Source organism: Prionailurus viverrinus, chromosome C1, assembly GCF_022837055.1.
Source record: "Prionailurus viverrinus isolate Anna chromosome C1, UM_Priviv_1.0, whole genome shotgun sequence".
NCBI lineage: Eukaryota > Metazoa > Chordata > Mammalia > Carnivora > Felidae > Prionailurus > Prionailurus viverrinus.
Genome location: NC_062568.1, coordinates 170,015,888 through 170,029,835, shown reverse-complemented (window position 1 = coordinate 170,029,835; position 13,948 = coordinate 170,015,888). Strand labels below are relative to the sequence as shown.

At 56.5% G+C, this 13,948-nt stretch overlaps 1 protein-coding gene across 1 annotated transcript; it reads left to right on the top strand.

Moving 5' to 3' along the window:
* Window positions 1-2,793: 2,793 nt before the first annotated feature.
* On the top strand, window positions 2,794-13,377 carry TMEM61 (transmembrane protein 61). The gene is made up of 4 exons (XM_047868809.1): window positions 2,794-2,910; window positions 3,263-3,368; window positions 6,978-7,327; window positions 12,959-13,377. The coding sequence occupies exons 2-4, from the start codon at window positions 3,354-3,356 to the stop codon at window positions 13,278-13,280; spliced, it is 687 nt and encodes a 228-aa protein (XP_047724765.1). The 5' UTR covers window positions 2,794-2,910; window positions 3,263-3,353; the 3' UTR covers window positions 13,281-13,377.
* Window positions 13,378-13,948: the final 571 nt, after the last annotated feature.

Sequence of the window (13,948 nt, the reverse complement as noted above, 5' to 3'; positions counted from 1 at the left end):
GGAACGGAAGAAGGGAAGGCGCGTGGTTTTGTGTCGGCGGGCTCAGGGTAATGATGGACTTTACAGACTTGTAGGAGCTTGGGAGAGGGACCAGATCGTTCTGCTGTGGGGCACGGAGGAAAAGTCACCCGGAGGAGGTGACCTGTGACCTGAGTCTTAAAGGAAGTGTGTGAGCTCATCAGGTGAAGCTCACCGGATGTAGCAAAGGCCTGGCATTGTGCTTGGAACACCCTGGACCATGAGTTTAGGAGTGGCCTGAGGGGAGCACGGGGAATGGAGGTGGGGAGTGGATACTCAGCAGCTGGGGTCATCATTCTGAGAGGACCGGGGAGCACAGAAAGTCTTAGGTGGGCAAGGGACTGGAGGGACTGGTTGGGGTGCTGGTTTAGAGGCTCAGGCTGGCGCAGCATGAAGGGCAGACAGTCTAGGGGCAGAGAGGCCAGTGAGAGGTGTTGGCAGCAGCCCTGATTGGAACCGAGGAGGGGCCAATATGGCTAAAATGGAAAAGTGCATATGGGTTTAGAAGATTCAGACCCATGTGGGTTTTAGCACCCCCTCTCCCCACCCGCCTCCCCTCACTTACTAGCTATGTAACCCTGGCATTCTCACTCAGCCTCGATGACTTAGCTGAGGTGACAGCTAATGGGAAAAGCAGATGGCCGGTGACATGTGATAAGCGGGTACAAGCGGTAACTCTCTTCTCCACCCCCTCGAGGCAGAAGCTGGTCACCGATTTTCTCCTGCGAGTCGCCCAGCTGGTGCCCAGGAAAGTGTGAGGTTGCTTGCTCAGGAAGGGTCTACGAGCACTCTGGTCCCGGCGGTGCTGGGCCTGGCTGGGTCCTGAGCCCCGCCACATCTGGTCCCTGCCCTTGGGGAGGTCACCATCAGCTAGGAGAGAATCACAAATAGAGCTACGATGCCATGGGAGAGTGCACCCAGGCCAGCTTCTTATGCATAAGGCCTTAATTAACCCTCATAGCTACCCTGGGAAGGAGGGGCCATGATCTCCACTTTATAGATAAAGCAACAGCAGGTCCAAGAAAAGGATGTGGCCAGGGTCTTCTTGCCTAGAGGTGGCTGAGTCGGGACAGAACACAACCTGTCCAACTCCAGGGCCTGGTGTCCAGCCTGGGCCAGGGGACTCAGGTTTAAGCAGGGTCAGGGGTGTCCCCAAGTGGGGACCTCCACCTCACCAATTTGTGACGTACCCCCGGGCCTACTGACGGAGGAGTGGCGGGGTCGATGGGTCTTGATCAGTGAGGGGCTCACGCCCTGCATGGACGCCTGCCCCTGCAGGAGTGAGTGGGGCAGGGTGCTTCAAGGAGGAGCTTCCTCCTCTTATCTCTGTCCTCGGAGCAAGTCCGTGAGGGCACCACGGGGGCTGCTGGGGGCCTTTGGTCCCCACCAGCTTGTCCCCACCTCCAGATTGAGAACAGCAAAGCTGAAGGAGATTCTGGTCTGAGGTCAGCCGCTTCTCAACTCTCTGTAGGCCTCCCGAGCTTCCTGAGGCTCACACACAGCCAAGATGAAAAGGACCTCACAGTCAGAGGAGTCTGTGCTCAGAGAACACTAATGCTCTTGGGTGGCATTTCCTTGGAGACGAGGAGGGAAGGAACCGGGGACCTGGGCCCCGCTGCTGACCTGCTGTATGACTGAGGCCGCAGTTTCCCCTCTCTGAGCTTTAAATTTTTTTTTTTTTCGACGTTTATTTATTTTTGGGACAGAGAGAGACAGAGCATGAACGGGGGAGGGGCAGAGAGAGAGGGAGACACAGAATTGTAAACAGGCTCCAGGTTCTGAATCTCTCTGAGCTTTAGATCCCAGCTGGACAGGCTGCTCTGACCTTCTGTGTCCCTGGGCTGGAAGGACAGTTGGTCGCCACCAGTTTGGTGGGGAACCATTGGCTGTGGCTGAGGGGAATGTGGCCCAGTCCCCTGGCTTGTTGGAGCAGCAGGAAAAGACAAAAGCGAAACCAGGATCTCAGGTAGTCCAGGGGCTGGCTCTCTTTGACCAACATGGATCTGTGGAGGTTTAACCAGCCTGTGATTTTGCCCAGGCTTTGCACTCATGAGGCCCCATTCCTGACGCTCTAGGAGTCCTCAGGTGTCCCCCTCAGGTGTCAGACTCCATACACCTCCATACGCCTCACCCGACCTGCAGACTCCTAAATCACCTGTCCCCCCAGACCACCTTTAGCCTGCACTTGGTAAATGGCCTAGCACTTAACCTGCCCCACTTAACGCATTCAGTCCCGGAAGACCTGTGAGTTGGAATCATCAGCCCTCCTTTGCCACAGAAGGAAGAAGGTGCAGAGAAGTCACACAGCAGGTGGGAGGCCCTGCTCCCAAGCCCCAGTGTCCCCAGCCTCTCAGGGCCAGGGCAGCCACCTCCTGCAGGGACCGGGGGAAGCGTGTAAATGTCAGTCGTTATTTCTGAGAACGCTTTCCCCCTCAGGATCTGAGGTCCTGGAGGGAGGCCTGCTCTCAGATTCAGTGCGCTGAGAAGCAAAAGCCAGTCACTACCAAGAAGTATGCGGTAAACCCTCTTTGGGCCTCAGTTTCCCTCCCTGTAGAGTGAGAGCGAGGAGGCATGGGCTCAGGTCTCCTAGAGCCCTCTCGACCGGGACTGAGGTTTGGTGGCTCTGGGAGGAGTCCGTCTGGGCTCTCAAGCCCGCTCCAGTGGGGCAGCGGGGCGGGACGGCTGCGAGGACAGCCAGCTCCCGATGGTGGCCACCCCTGCCCGGCGCTCCCCGCGGCCTAGAAACCCTAACCCCTCCCTCCCCGGTCGCGCTGTCGCTTTAAGGTCGGGCGGGGCCGGCGGCGCCGAGGAGCGGCACCTGGAGCTCCCAGAGCGGCCACCCGGAGTCTCTGGCCTGACCGACGGCACGCGAGGACCGGGATCGCAGGGGAGGTGGGGCGGCAGGTGCCCCCCAGCTTGAGCCCGAGTTGGGGGCGGAGGACGAAGCCCGGCCCCGCACACGCCTGGCGCCCCAGAGCGCCCCTGCAGCTTGCAGAGCCCCTGCGGGGATCACAGCCCCCCCTCCCCCCCGGGCGGGCACGCGTGGGGTGCTGCCTGCTGGGCACCTCGCTGCACCGCGTAGGGGGTTGCGGGAGCGGGTGGGACGCACGGCGACTGCGGGCGTGGTGGGGGGGGGGGCATTCGGATACCCTTGGACCAGACGGAGAGCCCGACCTTGGGGCTTTCGGGGGAACGCGGAAAACCGGGCTAGGGGACCTTCAACAGGGCTGCTCCCTAACTCCAGGCGCCTCCTGCAAACCCGAGGGACAGCCATCCCAGGATTGCACCTCCCTCTGGTCCCTGCGCCTGGACCACGCCTGACCACCTGCCGCCCGATGGCTTCATCTGAGGTGGGTATAAGCTTCCTCCTCTCCTTCCTTCCCGAGCATCTCAGCGCCTCCTAATGCTGACCCCGCCTGGACCCCCTCTCTTCACCTTGACTTCGGTGGCTTGGCGGTGCAGAGTGGACACCCAGGTCCTCTTCCTGTGTTCTAACTGGCCGGGTGGCCTTGAGCATGGCAGTCAGGGCCTTAGTTTACCCAGAAGTTGATGGGGATGGTCTGGACCACTTCCTGTTCAGATGGCTTAGCTCTTCCGGAAGGGTGGCACTTGGAGTTCCCTTGTTGGTTGCAGAGACAGTGTAATGGTGCCCATTTTACAGAGGAGGGAGCTGAGGCACGGAGAAGCTAGATAAATTGCACAGTGTCAGAGTCAGGGTCCATCCTTGTCCAGCTCTGTATCACCGTGCTTCATTACAGCTTGCTGTCTTGCCGCCTCGTCTTTACCACTTGCTCTTCCCTGAGAGGCAGAATTTGAGCTCAGAGATGCTGAGCAGTTTCAAGGTCACAGGGCTCATGGAATGGCCGCAGTTAGAGGGAGCGATAAATCGGAGGCAGGGATAGGCCTCCGCTGGCTGGTGGGAGGTGGGGCTGGCGGCAGCAGGTGGGCCTCTGGGAGGAGGTGGTGTTTGGACTGGGTCTTGAAGGGGGGGATGTGAAATGAGGGCCCTGGGTGGGGACAGACGAGTCCCCAGGACGAGGTCCCCAGGTCCCCAGCATTGGGTTCAAATTTGGCACTGACCCCAGGCAAGCTGTCACCCTCCAAGCTCCATGAGGCTGTTGCAAGGATTCAGTCGGGGGCACCGATAAAGCGCGGGGTGGTGCCCAGCCCGTGTAAATGCCCAGCACACGTCTGCCGCCTCCATCATCATGTACGTAGGGCGAGGGAGAGATGGAAAGGGGACGTCTCACATGCAGGTCATGTTCATCCTGAGGGGCGGAAGCAATGATGATTCATATGTTGCATTTTTATTCACTTCTGGGGTCCTCTCTTTTTCTCACAACGAGCAACTATTGCTTTTATAGAGGTCTAAGGGCATCTGAAGTTGCCCTGTGCAGAAGCAAGTTCTTCAAGGGTTGAGAAGCAAAGCAATTTCTGGCTTTGGGCAGAGTCCTCCACCTTTCTGGGCTAGGTCTCCTCATTTGCAAAGCAGGAATTTTCTCGCCCTGCCCTACCCACCCCCCTCGGTTGTGGGGAGTGTGAAGAGGGGCCTTGGTATACAGGCAAGGCGCTATGAACTGTTACTGATCTGCTGTGGGTTTTAAGTGGGTTTTCCAAGCTGATTGCTGCAGCTCTCCCTCTCGACAGCCTCTCGTAGCTGTCTAACTTTGGAGAGGGAGGAGTCGGGTTCATCTCCTCCCCCCACAATAATGGAGACAGGAGGCACTTGCCCCACAGACCGATTCACAGGAAGAGAACGGCAGGTGATTTACGGATGACATTTTTCTACACGCTGCTGGTGGTCTGGGGGCTCAGGAAGATTTGGGGTCCGGTCTTAGAGCACCCCTGCTACATGTATACATTCTCTCTCATAGGTACACACGTACACGCACGTGTATGTGTTTTTAAATGTTTGCTTATTTTTGAGAGAGAGAGGCAGACAGACAGACCCAGAACGGGGGAGGGGCAGAGAGAGAGGGAGACACAGAATCCGAAGAAGGCTCCAGGCTGTCGGCACAGAGCCCTACACAGGGCTCGAACCCACGAACTGCGAGATCATGGCCTGAGCCGAAGTTGGATGCTTAACTGACTGAGCCGCCCAGGCGACCGCCCCCCCGCCAACGCACATGTGTTTTTAAACAGAATTGACGACATGCCCTTTTGAAGTCTAAAGCTTCACCTGCTGTATCTTGAACATGATGCCCCTCAGCTCTCCCAGGAGCTAGCAGCTACACAGCAGGGCATTGTTTGGGTGCAGCATATTTGGCCGGGTAAGCCCTCATTTGGAAGGCATTCCTGATCCCTGAAGTCTCAGGTCTGTGAGTTCCCCAGCCCCCTGCTTCACTGACTCAGATTTTGGAAAAGGACAGTGTCTCTAACTTCTCCTAGCAGCCTGCTAAAGAACCCGACCTTTGTAAGGGTAAGGAAACAGACCCGGAGCGGTTGGTAAGCTCACCCCAGAACTGCAGAATGGGGACCAAGGCCAGGTCTCCACTCTGTGGCTGGCTGTTGCAGTTGCCGAACTCCTGTGTCACCTCCCTTGTCCCAGCCCCTCCCAGCTGTAAGGGAGGCTGTTCACGCAACAAGTGTTTGCCCAGTAACGCCTTCCCTCACTTAAGAGAATTTCTTCAACACATGTTCATTGAGCAGCTACTATGTGCCAGGCACTGGGGGATACAGCAGTGAACGGGGCCAATATGGGCCTGTCCTCAGTGTGCTCACTGGCTGGTGGGGAGGACAAGCAAAGGAGAGGCTGAGCACAGTCAGAGAAGTGCTGTGATGCAAGAAGGCCCGGGGCACTTGGTGTTGAAGTGAAGGCTTCTTGGGTGAGGACCAATCTGAGACTTGAGGGCAGATAATGGCAAGTTATCAGACAGAGGGAACAGCATGTACAATGGCCTAGAGATTGGCTTTGGGGACAACGTGGACGTGGGTTTCAGCCTCTTCCTGTCTGTATGCTCTGGGGCCAGTTTTCCTCCCAGTTTGCGTTTTTCCTGCGCATTTTTTCCTTATCCGATTGACATGCTACCCTATGCGTACCTTGGCGTACAAAGCCGAAAAAAGAGGGGCGCCTGCGTGGCTCAGTCTCCCGAGCGTCTGACTGTTTTTTCCGCTCAGGTCATGATCCCAGGGTCGTGGGATCGAGTCCTGCTTCCAGCTCGTGCCGAGTGTGGAGCCTGCTGAAGATTCTCTCTCTCTCAAAAAAAAAAAAAAAAAAAAGCTGAAAGAAGGAAGATCTACACGTCTCCCCTGTTGTTAAGCATTTGTACTGAGCTTGTTTTTTCAGACGAGTTGTTAACATCCCATCTAGAGGGTACGCCATGGTTTATTCACCGGTTGCCTATAGTTGGACGTTTAGACTTTTTCCAAATTAGGACCATTATCCATAAGGCCATGGTGAACACCTTTTTGCACAAAGGTGCCTCAGGTCGTGCATTTCAACTCGGGACTTCACTCTTGCTCCTTTACCCGCCCTGGGTTTCGGTGCCTTCCTCTGTCAAATTCCACCTCTTGGGATTGTGACCAGGGGAGGTGAGGCAATGCAGAACCAGCGGGTCTCGACCCTGAAGGCCTGCTGGACTCAACAGGTGTTCACTCTCTTCCCTCCCAGCCTGTAGTAGACGGGGTGGGGGTGGGAGTCATACCCACCAGGCTGATGGGACCTATGAGGCCCCGAGAGGCCCAGAGTGAACATAGCCACACTTACTGAGCTCCTGGGCCCCAGGCATGGTGCTGGGTAACTTGAGACACATTCTCTGTGGCCTTCGAAACGGCCCTGCAAAGTCGGGAGTGTCATCTCCGTTTAACAGATGAGGAAACTGAGGCACAGAGGAGTCAAATGGCCTCTCCAAGGTTGCACCGTGACCTCAGACAGGGGAGGACTGAAACGTGGGTCTGCAGTACCCCAGCAGGCCCGCCTCGTGGCCCATTACCTCCTGTCTCCCCTTCTCTGTGTTCAGACGTGTGACGTGAGCCGAGCGGCCTCCACGCTCCATTACTGCATGACGGTCAGCGGCACGGTGCTTCTGGTAGCTGGGACACTCTGCTTTGCTTGGTGGAGTGAAGGAGAAGCAGGTGCTCAGCCCGGCCAGCCGGCCCCTCCCACGGGGCATCCGGTGCCTCAGGCCCCCAGTCCCCTGCTCAGGTCCGTCAGCTTCTTGTGCTGCGGTGCAGGCGGGCTGCTACTACTCTTCGGCTTGCTGTGGTCCATCAAGGCCAGCACCCGGGGGCCTCCCCGATGGGACCCATATCACCTCTCCAGAGACCTGTACTACCTCACTGTGGAGCCCTCGGAGAAGGAGAGCTACAGGTCAGCAGGGCAGGGTGGAGGTGATGGGCGGGAGTGGTGGATAAAGCACTGTCATCAGCAGAGTCCTGGAGGGGTTTCAAGCCCTTTGACAGACTTGGACAAACCAGGGTGGTTAGAGCTGTCAGAGAGGGACAGACAGGGTCCTGTAGAGACATGGAGAAATCCAGGAAGGCTTCGTGGAGGAGGTGGCAGTTGAGCTCAGCATGGTACATACAGGGCAGAGTAGCAGAGGGGTTAAGAGCCCAGGCCCAGGGTAAACCTCCTGGAATCCTCTCCTGGTTCTATCACTAACTAGCAAGTAGGACTTCAAGTAGATTGTACAACCCTACCGAGCCTCAACTTCCTCATCTGAAATAAGACAGGAGTAAGAATAGCACAATAATAGCAAATACCTGCACTTACCATCTGCGGGACACTGTGCTAAGTGCCTTTCATATGTGTACTCATTTTGTTTTCCCAGCAGCTCTCTGAAGTAGGGACTGTTATTAACTCCATCTATAGATGAGGAGCCCAAAGTGCCAAGACATTAACTAACTTGCCCAAGGACACCCAGCTAACGTGTGTGTGAGTCGGGACTTGAACTGAGTCTGCACCCTCACTGCTCCCTAGCTCAGGGGACATGGGAGAGAATCCAATGGGATGATGTCTGTGTAGAACGTAGACCGGTGCCTGGCACACAGTAGGTGCACAGGAAGTGTCAGCTGTTCCTGAAGTGGATAATGTAGAGACGCGGTTGGGACGGGCCAAAGAGCATGTGCAAAGGCTCCGGGGTGGGTTGGGGGGTGGAGACAAAATCTTGCATTAAGACCGTATTTCTCAACCTTTTTAAAATTGTCTCTCCCTCCTAAAAGGAGCCTTTTAGGCATTTTTTTTCAATGTTTTTTTATTTGTTTTGAGAGAGAGAGAGAGAGAGTGCGAGCGAGCCAGGGAGAGGCAAAGAGGGAGGGAGGGAGAGAATCCCAAGCAGTCTCCAGGCCCCGTGCTGTCAGTGCAGAGCCCGACGTGGGGCTAGAACCCGCGAACTGTGAGATCATGACCTAAGCCAAGATCAGGAGTCTGACCCTTAACTGACTGAGCCACCCAGGCGCCCTGGCATTTTTTTCTTACCCACACCCCCTCCATGAAATTTTCACACCACAGATATATTGCATATTTGTCTGCTCTGTATGTATCTCTGTATTATATACATCTACAGAGCATCACCAAGACACCAAGAGCTCTTTTTTTTTTTTTTTTTTTTTACCTGGGGGAGAAAATGATGCATTATGTGTGCACTTGTTAAATACGTATTCATTCAGTCAAGCATGGGCAGTGCCTCCATATTGGGCGGCCCGCATGCATCCCGGGTCTTGTCTGCCTGCAAGGTAAGAATTTCTGTTGCCGTTTATGGAAGAAGAAGGTGAAGGTTACACAGCTAAAAAGTGGCAGAGCCCGCTGGCTGCAAAGCTTGTGTGTGTTAGGGGCTAAGTCAGACACTAGGGAGCTGGCCTGGGACCTGGACACCTTTCTTCCCTTGGGGAGAGGGAAAAACAGTATTGCGAGTTAAAGAATGTAACAAATTCTTCCTGCAACTGGCCTGCGATTCCCTGGGGTCAGAGACAATAGAGTATTCACCAGGGGCCATTTGGTACAATGGTCTGGCCTTGGTTTGACCCAACTGTGAGAGAGGGAAGGGCAGGGCCTCCAGCCAGTCCCCTCACGTCTCAGATGAGAAGCCCGGGTCTCAGAGAGACCAATGACCTACCTGGTCACACAGCGAGGTGGTGGGTGACTGGAGGGGAACCAGGCCAGGCCTCAGGGTGCTGCAACTGTAACCTGTCCCTGCTCGCCCTCCTAGCCTGGCCGGACTGCTGGGGGCGGGTGTTGTCTGTACACACAGCCGTGTTGACTCAACAGGGTCTGGGCCACAGTAGCGTCTGTCAGGTGGGGCCAGTTGGATTTCATTCCCAGCAGGGCTGGGGAAGAAGCCTACTCGGGCGGGTGCTCATGGCCCATCAGGTTCAGAGACCCAAGTCTTAGGTTCAGAACTAGGATGGCTGGATGTCGGGGAGGCTGCTTCTGTTCATGCCCCTTTCTTGTCCCTGAAAGCTGACACAGCCCAGCCTTGCTGCTGGTGAGCCCCGCATCTGGCCCCGCTGGTGGTTGGACAGGAGGCCTCCCAGGGCCCCTGTCCTCAGTGAGTATAGCAGAAAAAGCACGGGTCGGGGCGCCTGGGTGGCCCGGTCGGTTAAGCGTCCGACTTCGGCTCAGGTCATGATCTCGCGGTTCGTGAGTTCAAGCCCCGCGTCGGGCTCTGTGCTGAGGGCTCAGAGCCTGGAGCCTGTTTCAGATTCTGTGTCTCCCTATCTCTCTCTGACCCTCCCCCGTTCATGCTCTGTCTCTCTCTGTCTCAAAAATAAATAAACGTTAAAAAAAAAAATTTAAAAGAAAAAGCACGGGTCTATTCAGACGTGAGGGTGTCAGTGTCAGCTCTTTTCTAAGCTGTGCGCCCTTGAGCGTGTTACTTAGACTCTCCGAACCATATCTAATTCTTCATCTGTCATGTGGCCGTGCCAGAACTTTCTCCTGAGATTGCTGTTAGGCTCAGATGAGGTGATAGATGGGGAAGTGTATGCCTGGCAAAGTTCGTGCACACTTTAGCTTTGCGGCTGCGTATGACTATGCCTTACAGCTTGCAGTGCACTCTAGTGCCCGCTGCCTGATTAGAGTCTCAACGGCTTGGGAGTTAAGCGTTAGGATTAGGCCTATTTCACAGAGGACGGCGCTAAGGTGTGGGGAGATTCAGGGCTGGGATGGGAAGAAGGGCGATAGGTGCCGTTGGCTTGAGCTTGGCAATTAGGACTGGGGGCTCTGCTGCTTGGTTGATGCTTGGCCTTTACTCATCTGTCCTGTGCCTGAGAGCTGAGCCCCCAGGGTTGTCCTGAACACGTTTAGGGAGCTTACACGTTGGGCGAATAGTATTCCGTCCTTGTCCCTTTCCCTTTCCCGACTGTGGTTGCCTGACTCAGCTGAAGGGTGGCAGAGCCGAGGCCAGGCCCAGGCCTCCTGCCCCCCCGGGGCCAGCCCCAGCCTCTCCTGGAGCTTGCTGGCCTGGGGACGAGAGCGGCGGGCCCACCCCACACCCCTGCAGGGCGCCGTATCCAGAATATACCACCCGTGTGTGTGTGTGTGTGTGTGTGTGTGTGTGTGATATGGCAGCTCTGCATGGGGCCTCCTGTTCCCCCAGTTCCCAGCCTGTGGACCATAGGAATAGGACTTGGGGCTGGCTGGGCCATGCCGGCTACTTACGTGACAGCCACTCCACGTCTGCCCTCTAAGCAAACTTCCTGCTGTGGGGTGAGCTTCCCTGGCATCTGTGCCCTGCCCTGCCAGCTGTTGCCTGCTGGGGTGGTCCCAGGCATACCCCAAATCTGTCTGGCATCTCCAGGGCTTGGGGAACCAGGGAGTGGCAGGGGTGTGGCTGGGGCATGCGGGAGGGGAGGGAGACATAGGGCTCTGGAAGCTGGAATACTGGCATTTTTCCGAGTGCTGTCAAAGCTTTTTCCATTTTCCCCTCCCCTGAATCTATAAAATTCTCACCCCCATTTTACAGATGAGGAGAAGGAGGCTCAGAGGGGCCATGTGAACAAGGCACAGCACGAGACAGTGGAGTCTAGCCTGCTTGCCTCCAGACGCAATATTCTTTGCCTGCCCTCACGTGCAAAGGAGGCTGGGAGCTGAGGGGAGACTGAGACCCCTTATCAGCTCCCTCAGTAGCAGGGCTCCCGGGCTGCCTTCCAGAGGAGGAGGGTCTGTGGGAGAGATGTATCACAGCACTGGATGCGGAGCCCAGATCTGGCTCCCGGCCGGTGCCCTCTATCAGATTGGCATGCAGGCTGGGGGTTAACCCTGAGCTCCCCACCAGCCTACTCCGTGACTCTATGACTGGAGCAGCGAGCCTGCCTCCCCAGTGGGTCACTCTGATGGCTGCGGTTGGCTCGGGCTGAGAAGACACGCTGTCCAGAGAAGGGCCATGTCCCCGGGGGGGGGGGGGGATTCTCAAGTGAGGGGTGAGAGCAGGTACCCAGCACTGCCCCCTACCAGCCCCTGGAGTGAAGTTCCCTCCACTACCTCCTCTGACCCCCCCCCCCCTCGGGGCCAGCCTCCTGCCATCAGCCCCTCCCCTATCTACACTGGCAGAACCCATGGTATGCATTGAACTGCTTCCCCACCAGCTCCAGACTGATAACTCTGGGCAAGCGATAGCCTGTATGGCACTTACCGTGCGGGTGATCTATGATAACTTTTGTCCCCCACACCCCTTCCTCGCAGAGACTTTTGAGATTTTGTTATCAGCTCCTGTTCACGGAACATGTGCTAAGTGCCCCTTCCCCTGTATTATCTCAATTAATCTTCATAAAGTCCTGGGAGGTAGGTGCCCTTGCTGTCCTCATTGTATAGATGGGGAAACTGAGGCTCAGATTAATGGAGTTACTGACCCATGATCTACCACCAAGAATGTGGCATAGCAGAGAGTTGAACTAGCCACAGCCCAGACTCATAACCAGCCCTTCAGCCACTTGGTGCGAGAAGCGACCTTCAAGGTCACTTGGTCAGCTCCTGTATCTGGCAGGATCATCCCCAAAGGGGAATCAGCTCAGACGTGGGATCAATGACACTCCTGTCCCCTGGGGTCCTGGGAAGGGAAAGAAGCACCACCTCCCCAGAGGTGACCCGCCAGGGTTCTGAGAGGACTGAGGGTCAGCCTCGTTCCCATCAGCATTGAGGCTAGAATACAGGTAACCTGTTTTTTGAATCTAACCTGTGGGGGCCGGTCACAGAAGCCACAGAAGACCTGGTCTGTGCCTCAAGTCCCTGCGGGGTCATTCATTTGTTGGAGGTAGGGCAAGTCACAGGAAAGCCAGGCTGTTTAGAGATGGATGTGGTTGACCTGGTAGGTAGTGAGCTCTCCATCTCTGGAGGTATGCAAGTGGAAGTAATCATTTCGCAGACTTGCCATATTGGGGCCTCAAGCATCCAGATGGGCAGGAGAATCGATGTCTCCCATCCCGCCTGGAGTATCTACAACTCCGGATCTTGCAAGGGATTATTACAATAAGCTAGAAGTCTTTCTGCCGATGAGCCATCCTTCTTTCCACAAACATCCCCAGGCACCTGCCCTCAGCCCATGGATGCTCAAAGTCCATCCTTACCCTCAGCGACGACCTAGGGGACCTGGTAGGGTCAATGCAGTGTTGGGGAAGAGCCCTCTGGGAGCCCAGAGCAGGGAGCGAGAGCTTTGCGCGGAGAGGGGGGACCAGTCAAGAAAGCTTCCCAGAAGAGCCTCAAAGGACAAGTGGGGATGGGCCAGCAGGGAGGGGGGTGGGGGAGGATGGACCTTCCCGGCAGAGAGAACTGAGGAGTTGCAGCGAGCTAGCGCGTGTGGGGAACTCACAGGATGGGGCGGGCAGAGCGGGAGGGCTGCGGTTGGCAGAGCTGACTCATGCCAAGCTCTGAGTGTGTACCTGGGGCCCACAACGGGTTTGGACAGGGCGTGAAGTCTTCCCCAGCCCCAGCCTCCCTTGCTCTTTCCCTGGCGTGCAGTACGTTTGCCCTTGCCCCTGCTACAGCCTCTCTTCTTCTGTCCCGCAGGATCCCAAAGGCGGTTGGCATCCCCACTTACGAGGAGGCCGTGGGCTGGCCACTTGCCGAGGGGCCCCCGACGCCACCTGCCGAGGGGCCCCCGACAACCCCTGCGTACCCCGCGGAAGAAAGCCCGAAGGACTGTGCCTCCAGGGATGCCCTGCGTGGGACCCAGCCCCCCTTGCCACCGCCCAGCTACGAGAGCATCATCAGTGCTGTCAACGGCCTCTCTGGAGAGACAGTCCCCGCCACCGCGTGCTCCTGCCCAGGCCCGGCTCAGACGACAGTGGGGGGAGGCACACTCCAAAGCTGGAGACAGATGAGCTTCTAGTGCATAATACAGTGCCTGGTACCCAGAAGGCGCCCAGCAAATGTTTGTCGCTGAATGCTGTTTTATCGACCTACGGCTGTGTAACAAACGGCTTAAAATAAATCCATTTTATTATTCTCTCTCGCGACTCCGTGGGTTGTCTGGGCCCAGCTGGGTGGTTTTTCTGCTGCACACGATGCTGGTGGGGCTGCAAGTCATGGGGGGACCCAGCCAGAATGTCAGAGATGGCTCATTCAGATAGCTAGCAGCCGGGAGATTTTGTTGTGCAGATGAGAAAGTGGGGGCCCTCGGGCCACACACTGAGTTTGTGATCAGAAGAATGTGGGCTCTGAATTCAGACCGCCTGGGCATGGGTTCCACCGCGTGCCGGTTGAGTGACCTTGAATGAGTGGCTTTGCCCTCTCTGCCTTGGTTTCCTCATGTATACGATGGGAATTGGGAATGACAGAGGCATCGGCCCCTGCCCGAGGAGCTGGGTTGTGACAGATAAACGAGACGGTAGCAGCTGGCGTTGTGAGCTCGCGTTGACCCTGTAGGCTCAGTACTAACGCATCAAATAACAAGTGCACGTCTTAACCCCATGGCAGGTGTCGATTAGCGCACAATTGGTCTCTGCTCCCATACCTCCTGGGACAGGGAGCTCATTACCTACCCTTGCTTTCCAGATC

Bases quoted from the DNA above. Each gene is read 5' to 3' on its own strand.
- TMEM61 (XM_047868809.1), top strand. The intron at 7,328-12,958 runs GTCAGCAGGGCA...TCTGTCCCGCAG, and splicing joins TCGGAGAAGGAGAGCTACAG to GATCCCAAAGGCGGTTGGCA.